Raw genomic sequence first — 9,328 nt, 5'->3', positions numbered from 1 at the left:
CTTTGTTGGGTTTGGGATTTTCTAAAAAGTGTCCTAATCTATAATTAGATGTGTGGATACGATGTTGAGGGTCTTGACCTTCGAATCGATTCCTATTTCGACATATGTTCATTTTCGGTTTAAACCAGACCGGGTGGTTCGTTTGGGGTTATTTGGGGGCATTTCTGTACTTTTTTGGGTTTGGTATGTTTGATAAAGTGTCCTTATCTCATATTAGACGTGTGGATGTAATGTTGAGGGTCGTGACCTTCGAATTGATACCTATTTCGGCATATGATCATTTTCGGTTTAAACCTGATCGATTGGGTCATTTAGGGTTTTTTGGGGGCATTTCTGTACTTTTATGTGTTTGGCATTTTCTAAAAAGTGTCCTTATCTCTAATCAGATATGTGGATGCGATGTTGAGGGTCGTGACCTACGAATCGATACCTATTTTGACATATGTTCATTCTTGGTTTAAACCAAACCAGGTGGGTCGTTTGGGGTAATTTGGGGGCATTTCTATACTTTTTTGTGTTTGATATTTTCTAAAAAGTGTCCTTATCCCTTATTAGACTTTTTTTTTTTTTTTTGATAAGTAAGAAATATATTACGAAGGAAAAGAAAAGAAAAAAAAAATACAGAAAAGGCATCCTTTAAGAACCCAAAAGAGGGGAAAAGGACCCTAGACAAGAGAGGGCATGCGCCATCCAAACAACAAGGAGGAAGACACCCCTCCAAGGCTACATCCTATAATAGGTTACAAACTCTTTATCTTGCTTTATGAGAATCGCTAGCTCCGGAGGGAAGGACTCAGGCTCCCAAAGAATTTCAGAAGGGTCTGTAGGGATGGAGGCCATGAAATCTGCAGGCTGATTCTGTTCTCTCTACACATGAATGAATTCTTTAGACCTAAGTAGCATTGCCTTTATTTGGATCTTACTTTTCAAAGTTAGGATTTGCCAAGGCCCAGTAATCACTCCATTCAAAATATTGACGGCCAACTTCGAATCCGACCTAATAGAGACATCATAAAAGCCCTTATCAACGCAAAGGGACATTCCTTTGTAAATAGCCATGAGCTCCATGGACAGCACCGAAAGATCTTCCCCTATGCCAGCAAAGGCAGCTAAGGGATCCCCACTATCATCACAAATGAGACCCCCAAAGCCTGCCTTGTCATCTGAAAGAGACCCATCACAATGGAGAGCAACCATGTTCGGATTTGGAGCAAACCAAGAGCATGCCTTTGGAATTCTTGCAGTCCAACGAACTTGAAGATCCCATTTGGCAGCAATATGATGGTTGGCAGTAGTAGGGTCTCCCACCAAGTCAATGGAAGATAATCTGCCAATAACATCCCCCTTTATAGCCCCTACAATCTGGTCCTTAGATCTGATTTTGTTTCTAAAAATTCTGTAATTTCTCTCCAACCAAATATGCTTGATTGTGGCACAGAAAGCAAGCTTTATGACCAGCCCCAATTTCCCTGCTCTACCTGCAACATATCTAACCGAAATGGCTGCATCAATGGCATTGCTAGGAGTGGCCCCATCATGGAAACAAAGGTCATAAATATGTTTCCAAATATCAGTAGTAAAAGGGCACCCGAAGAAGAGATGATTCCTGCTTTCAGTTCCAACCCAACAAAACACGCAATGATGAGGAGTCGGAATGTGTCTATGAATGAGGTTGTCCCTAGTGGGGAGGGCATCCGAAAGGCATCTCCAGGCTATAAAGGAATGGGACTTTATACTCCCTTCAAACCAAACAGCTTCGCTCCAGTCAATACGGGCAGCTCTTGTGCGGATAGCATTCCAGGCTGATTTGGAAGAGAAATTACCTGATGAGTTACCAGTCCACACTGTCAAATCCGAAACCTCATCATGAAATTTTTCCATGGCTGGAAGGGCCCTCCAAATATCAATGAGATCGAAAGATGTAGAGGGACTAGGGTGTCAATCTCCATCACGGATAATCTCCTTGACACAAGCATGACGGGCAGCAAGGGAATAAGAGCCTACATCATAGCAAATCCTATTACCAAATCTGCTCAAAAGAACTCCAAACGGGTGCCAATTATCAAGCCAAAGCTTTGTAGCAGACCCATCCCCAATAATAGTTTTGATGAAGGGAAGGGCTTTATCTCTGTACTTCAAGACTTTACGCCAGACCCAAGAGCAGTTATTGAGACCCTTGACTGTCCAAAGAGACTCTTGCTTGAGGTATCTTTGTTGTACCCAATTAACCCAAAGCCGATCTTGTTAGGAGGCAATCCACCAAATTTGCTTCATAATTCCGGCAATGTTCATTTCTTTGACCCGCTTGATTCCCAACCCTCCCTCTAACTTTGGCTTACAGACCGCATCCCAAGAAATAAAATGGGTTTTCCTCTCAAGGGAGGGGCCTGACCAAAGGAAATTAGAGAACATAGACTCCAGTTTGGTGATAACATTTCCTGGAAGGCCAAAGATCCCTGCCCAGTAAATGTAGCTACCTTGCAGAACTGAAGATAAGAGTTGAAGACGACCAGCATAAGAGAGGAATCTAGCCTTCCACCCCTCCAATTTTCAACGAACCAGATCCAAGATGGGGCTGCAATCTTTCATGGATAACCTGCCAGACATAAGAGGAGCTCCAAGGTACCGAATAGGCAGCTTGGTTTCCGAAAAACCCGTTAAATCCAAAAGTTCCAGACTGCTAGCTTGGGTAAGGCCCCCTAATATAATAGAGGACTTAGATCTATTAAGTTGAAGCCCGGAGAGGGCAGCAAACTCATCAAGACCCCCCAAACTAGCTGAAATCGAATCACGGTTCCCCTTCACAAAAATCATAAGATCATCCGCAAAAATGAGGTGGGAAAGGTGGAAAAATTTACAATGGGGTAGCAGCTTAATCTGACCATCAATCTCAAGCCTTCGCATAATTCCAGAAAAAGCCTCCATTGCAAGGGTGAAGAGGTAGGGGGACAACGGATCACCTTGTCGAATCCCTCTCCCTCCACCGAAGAAACCCGCCGGGCTGCCATTAATAAGGACAGAGAACATAGGGGTGGTCACACAAGCTTTCACCCACCCTATAAACTTGTCGGAGAACCCCATTCTTCCCATCACATCAAACAAAAATTTCCTACTAAGAGAGTCGTAGGCCTTGTGAAGATCCACCTTCAAAACTGTAGTAGGACTAGCGGCTTTTTGTTCGATGCCACGCACAATATCATGGCAGACAAGGATATTGTCAACAATAGACCTGCCCTTGATGAATGCCGACTGATTATGACTAACCACACTCCCAATAACATGTTGGATCCTATTAGAGAGGATTTTTGTGATGATCTTATATAGGAGGTTGCATAAAGCAAGAGGCCAAAACCCCGCAAAAGTGGAGACATCCCCAGACTTCGGCACCAAAGTGATAAAAGTAGCATTAATAGAATGGGGCATGAAGGAATTTGCAAAGAACCATTGGACAGCATTCGTTAGCTCCTCACCAATGACCTCCCAAGAGTGCTTATAAAAGCCAGCCCCGAAACCATCAGGCCATGGGGCTTTAGAGTCTTTTAAACTGAACACAACTCTTCTAACCTCCTCTCCATTAACCTCCTTGCCAAGTTCCAAATTCTGGGATTCAGAGACCACCCCCGAGAGGGGAATCGAGGGGGGGGGGCAGGAGCCCAAATTAGTGTAGTCCAACCCGAACAGCTTCTTATAGAAAAGAACCGCCTCCTCTTTGATAGCCTTAGGGTTGGTCAAAGTATTTCCAGTCTGGTCCATGACCTCCAAGATATGATTTCTATTGTGCCTACTTTGCATGGACTTGTGGAAAAAGTTGTTGCCATCCCCCAACTCTAGCCACCTAACCCTGGATTTCTCTTTAAGAAACCTTTCTTCCATTTGTAATGCAGCCCACAGCTTGCCTTTAGCTTCTTTTTCTAAGACAGCAAGGGAATCATCAAGGGGATCAAGGGAAAGGTGATGTTGAATTCGGCCAAGATCGAGTTCTGCATCCTTAACATTTTTGAAGACATCTCCAATGCTCTCCTTATTCCAGCATTTAAGTTCAGATTTCATATTCTTTAGCTTTGCTGCAAAGCGCAAAATAAGATTAGAGTTGACATTTACAGCCTTCAGCCAGCCCCTTTTAACTACTTCATCATAGTCCTTATAATGGGTCTAAGCATCAAAAAACCTGAACGGTTTCGGTCCAGAATTGAAATTGTCCAGAATTTTGAGAGCAATCGGGCTGTGGTCAGATATTCCAGGGCAAAGGAAGTGAGCTTTCGAGAAACGTAACTTGTCCAGCCAAGCATTATTAACAAGGACTCGGTCCAATTTGTAGTAGATTCTGCGAGTACCACTTTGGTTATTATTCCAAGTGTAAAATTCCCCTCTCCATTTTAGGTCAGCCAGCCCCTAATTGAAGATGCAAGAATTAAACTCGTCAACCACCCCCTGATGGATCGCATCCTCTCCCATCTTCTCATTTTGGTGTCTAACCGTATTGAAATCTCCCATGACAGCCCACGGTTCAACCACTCCTGTAGCAATATCAGTTAGCTCCCTCCAAAGTTCCATCCGACCTTCTAAGGAATTAAGAGCATACACTACAGTGCAAAGGAAGGACAATGAAGTCCCAAGAATAGAAATCCTCATGTGTATCAACTAAATGGTAGACTTTAGAACATCCACCTTAAGGCAGCCCTCATCCCAGCCAATCCATAGATGGGTATGGTGCTCCTGACTACAATTGTGACTAAACCTCCATCCCCTTTTCAGGTTTTGGAAAGTAGAGTCAACATTCCCTTCTTTGATTTTAGTTTCAAGGAGAATAGCCATTTTATAATTATTATCAGCTATGATTCTCTTCACATACTTCTTCTTCTCTGGGGCATTCAAGCCACGCACATTCCAGCAGAGACAGTTCATTAGGAACGTTGGAGGGGAGGGGGAGCTAGCTTCTTACCCCCAAAAGCTAGGCCACTATCACTTCCTTTCTGATTTGAGCTTTGGCTAGGAAGCACTTCAATACGTTGAGGTTTAAAAGAAGTCACCAGTCTCCTCTTCCCCATCTCCCTAGTAGCTCTCCCTTCCTTTTCTGAATTCAAAGAAATTGCATGGTTAGGGATGGAGGGCATACCTTCTAAAATTGGACCCCTTAGAATAGTGCTGCCCGAAGTTTCCTTTCCCTTGGTGGAGATCTCTTTCAGATTTGATTGGGCTCCTTCTGTAATTTCCTCTCCTAGAGCAGCTCCATTAGCTTTGTCACCCTCATCTAGGATTTGCAACAAGGATTCCCTAATGGGGCCCCCCCAATCTGTAATTTCCATAGAAGGAACTGCCGCATTAACTCTTGCCATAGCCATAGTCTCCTCTCTCTCCCCAGCTGCCACAAACCCTTCCTTATTTCGAAAAAAGGTGTGGTTTTCAATATCCACTAAATCACCTCCAGCCGTTGCATCATTCTCTTTCCTTGCATGGCGTTGAAGAAAATCTGCTGATTGAGACACACATTCCCCTTCCTCCTCACCTTCCTTGTGTGGGGGATTTCCAATATCTTGCTCACATTCCACTTCCTTCCCTAAAAGGACGTTGCATGAGTCAGCATCCAACATCAGTTCTATGGGGTCATAGGGAATTTCCTCCGTTAGATGCTCCAACAAAGCGAAAGCATTATGCTGCACAATCTTCTTCCCCCTGCCAGCCGAATTCTTTAGGCTAGAATTAGGCAACTTTTTAGAAATTCCAGCAATCTTCTCCATAGAATAGATATTGCTAGGATTCCCCATGAACTGAGCTTCCAAATTTGTAGAGTCCACAATCCCGTCAGATCTGCCACCTGGGGTATTTTTGAAATTTGAATTTTGAACTTGCTTACCAGCACCTCCACCGTGTAAGGCTTGAGTGCCGCCTCCACTAGCTGCTCCGGTCACCTGAGGACTCTTGTTGCTCTTTACTCTCCACTCTTTCTGGCTGGAGGGCATTTGCTTGTTAAGATTAATACCACACTGCCCACTTGAATGCCCAAAAACCCTGCAACTGTTGCACCGAGGAGGGCTCCATTCGTATGTAATTTTTTGGTAAAAAGCCAGACCGTCATCATCATAAACAGCCACTTGATCCGGGAATTCATAATCAGCTTCTATCTCAACACAGAGCCGGGCATAGGATAGCCGCTCTTGAGTCTTAGTCATCTTATCAGTGACTATCGGCCTTCCCAGGACACTGGCAATCGAGCTCAAGGCCTCCACATTCCAGAAATGAAAGGGGAGGTTGGGAAGGGTAACCCAAATAGGGATGGAGTTCAATTCCACCTTTTCAAGCTTCATCCCTGGTTTCCAAGGCCGAAGGATTAAGGGTCTCCGCTGCACAGTCCATGGCCCCCCTTCAAGAACTTTGGCCTTATCTTCCTCCAAATTGAACCAAAAAAAAAAAAAGCCACTATTAAGGAGATTAATATCCACATGCCCAGAAATGCACCATTGTTTCAGCAAGACTTCCTTAACATAAGAAAAACTCGGTCTGCTACCAATGAAGTGCCCAAGAAGGGTGTTCTTCCACTTCGATAATTCTGCCCGTAACATAGCTGAAGAACATAGAGCAACACGGTTGCCCTCAATAAAATTTGGCTCAATAAAACTCAGTTCCAGACCTTCATTATTTAAAGAACTTGAAGAGGACTGAAAAAAACATGCCCAAGATACTCCCTTCTTCACAGCCCCGCCATGTTGAACCAATCCCGAGCTAGCCACCACCACACCACCACCCGAGGAGGAGGCCCCACCACCAAAATCACCCCCTGCCGGACCTGAATCACATAAGCCTTCCACAGTACTCCCACCTTCCCCCTCTCCCGGATTGGGAAAAGGAGGAAGACCATTAGCCGAAGCTAGTGGCCGGCCGACCATCACCAAACACTAGCACCAAGAATCCCACTCTCAAATCGCCAGAGCTTCTTTCTCCTCACAAGAAAAAAAAATTGATCCAACTGGGTTTGTCGTTAGGGGTAATTTGGGGCATTTCTCCCCTTATTAGACTTGTGAATGCGATTTTAAGGGTCGTGACCTTCGAATAGATACATGTTTCGACATATGTTCAATTTCGCTTTAAACCAGACTGGGTGGGTCATTGGGGTTATTTGGGGGCATTTTTAAACTTTTTTGGGTTTGGGATTTTCTAAAAAGTGTCCTTATCTCTTATTAAACGTGTGGATGCGATGTTGAGGGTTGTGACCTTCGAATCGATACCTATTTTGACATATGATCTTTTTTGGTTTAAACCAGACCGGGTGGGTCATTTGGGAGCATTTCTGTACTTTTTTGGGTTTGGAATTCTCTAAAAAGTGTCATTATCTCTTATTAGATGTGAGGATACGATGTTGACGGTCATGGCCTTCGAATCGATACATATTTCGACATATGTTCATTTTCGGTCCGAACCAGACCGGGTGGGTCAATTGGAGTTATTTGGGGGCATTTCTGTACTTCTTTTGGTTTGGGAATTTCTAAAAAGTGTCCTTATCTCTTATTCGATGTGTGGATGCAATGTTGAGGGTCGTCACCTTCGAATCGATACCTATTTTGGCATATGTTCATTTTCGGTTTAAACTAGATCGGGAGGGTCGTTTGAAGGTATTTGAGGGCATTTCTATACTTTTGTGGGTTTGGGATTTTCTAAAAAGTTTCCTTATCTCTAATTAGACGTGTGGATGCGATGTTGAGGGTCGTGACCTACAAATTGATACCAATTTCGACATATGTTCATTTTTGGTTTAAACCAGACCGGGTAAGTCGTTTGGGGGGTATTTCTGTACTTTTTTGGGTTTGGTATTTTTTTAAAAGTGTCCTTATCTCTTATTAGACGAGTGGATGCGATGTTGAGGGTCATGACCTTCTAATTGATACCTATTTCGGCATATGTTCATTTTCGGTTCAAACCCGATCGGGTGGGTCGTTTGGGATTATTTGGGGGCATTTCTGTACTTTTATGGGCTTGGGATTTTGTAACAAGTGTCATTATCTCTTATTAGACATTTGGAAGTAGTGTTGAGGGTCGTGACCTCTGAATCGATACCTATTTCGGCGTATGAGGGTCGTGACCTCCGAATCGAAACCTATTTCGGCGTATGTTCATTTCCGGATGGGTCATTTGGGGTTTTTTGGGGGCATTTCTATACTTTTTGGGGTTTGGTATTTTCTAAAAAGAGTCCTTATCTCTTAATAGACATGTGGATGCGATGTTGAGGGTCGTGACCATTGAATCGTTACCTATTTCGGAGTATGTTCATTTTCAGTTTAAACCAAACCGGGTGGGTCGTTTGGGGTTATTGTGGGGCATTTCTGTACTTTTTTGGGTTTGGGTTTCTTTAAAAAGTGTACATATCTCTTATTAGAAGTGTGGATGCGTTGTTGAGGGTCGTGACCTTCGAATTGATACCAATTTTGGCATATGTTCATTTTTTGTTTAAACCAGACCGGGTGGGTCGTTTGGGGTTATTTGGGGGCATTTCTATACAATTTTGGGCTTGGGATTCTCTAAAAAGTGTCCTTATCTCTTATTAGATGTGTGGATGTGATGTTAAGGGTCGTGACCTTCGAATCGATACGTATTCGACATATGTTCAATTCTGGTACGAACCAAACCGGGTGGGTCGCTTGGAGTTATTTGGGGGCATTTCTGTACTTTTGTTGGTTTTGGATTTTTGAAAAAAATATCCTTATCTCTTATTAGACGTGGATGCGATGTTGAGGGTTGTGACCAGTGAATCGATACCTATTTTGACATATGTTCATTTTCGGTTTAAACCAGACCAGGTGGGTCATTTGGGGTTATTTGGGGGCATTTTTGTACTTTTTTGGGTTTGGGATTTTCTAAAAAGTGTCCTTATCTCTAATTAAACATGTGGATGCGTTGTTGAGGGTCGTGGCCTTCGAATCGATACCTATTTTGACATATGTTCATTTTTTGTTTAAACCAGACCGAGTGGGTCGTTAGCGATTATTTGGGGGCATTTCTATACTTTTTCGGGTTTGCTATTTTCTTAAAAGTGTCCTTATCTCTTATGCGATGCGTGGAGGGATATTGAGGGTCGTGACCTTCGAATCGATACCTATTTCGGCATATGTTCATTTCTGGTTTAAACCAAACCGGGTGGGTCGTTTGGGGTTATCCGGGGGCATTTCCGAACTTTTTTTGGTTTAATATTTTCTAAAAAATGTCCTTATCTCTTATTAGACTTGTGGATTCGATTTTGAGGGTCGTGACCTTCGAATTGATACTTCTTTCGACATATGTTCAATGTCGGTTTAAACCAGACCGGGTGGGTCGTTTGGAGGGGCATTTCTATACTTTT

The 9,328-nt window shown here is 43.4% G+C and overlaps 2 protein-coding genes across 2 annotated transcripts; both read right to left on the bottom strand.

Annotated features, from left to right (window-relative positions):
- Nucleotides 1-867: 867 nt before the first annotated feature.
- LOC122648333 lies at nucleotides 868-1,881 on the bottom strand. The gene has a single exon (XM_043841562.1). It carries the CDS (start codon nucleotides 1,879-1,881, stop codon nucleotides 868-870), a length of 1,014 nt encoding a protein of 337 aa, XP_043697497.1.
- A 57-nt stretch (nucleotides 1,882-1,938) lies between these two features.
- LOC122648332 lies at nucleotides 1,939-6,170 on the bottom strand. Its single transcript, XM_043841561.1, has 4 exons — nucleotides 4,943-6,170; nucleotides 4,477-4,583; nucleotides 2,560-4,152; nucleotides 1,939-2,133 (listed from the first exon to the last, which is right to left on the bottom strand). The coding sequence occupies exons 1-4, from the start codon at nucleotides 6,168-6,170 to the stop codon at nucleotides 1,939-1,941; spliced, it is 3,123 nt and encodes a 1,040-aa protein (XP_043697496.1).
- Between the last annotated feature and the right edge of the window lie 3,158 nt (nucleotides 6,171-9,328).

The sequence above is a fragment of the Telopea speciosissima genome, unplaced genomic scaffold, assembly GCF_018873765.1.
Source record: "Telopea speciosissima isolate NSW1024214 ecotype Mountain lineage unplaced genomic scaffold, Tspe_v1 Tspe_v1.0808, whole genome shotgun sequence".
Taxonomy (NCBI): domain Eukaryota; kingdom Viridiplantae; phylum Streptophyta; class Magnoliopsida; order Proteales; family Proteaceae; genus Telopea; species Telopea speciosissima.
Note: the sequence above shows the minus strand (reverse complement) of the source record. Positions and strands in the feature narration are given on the sequence as shown.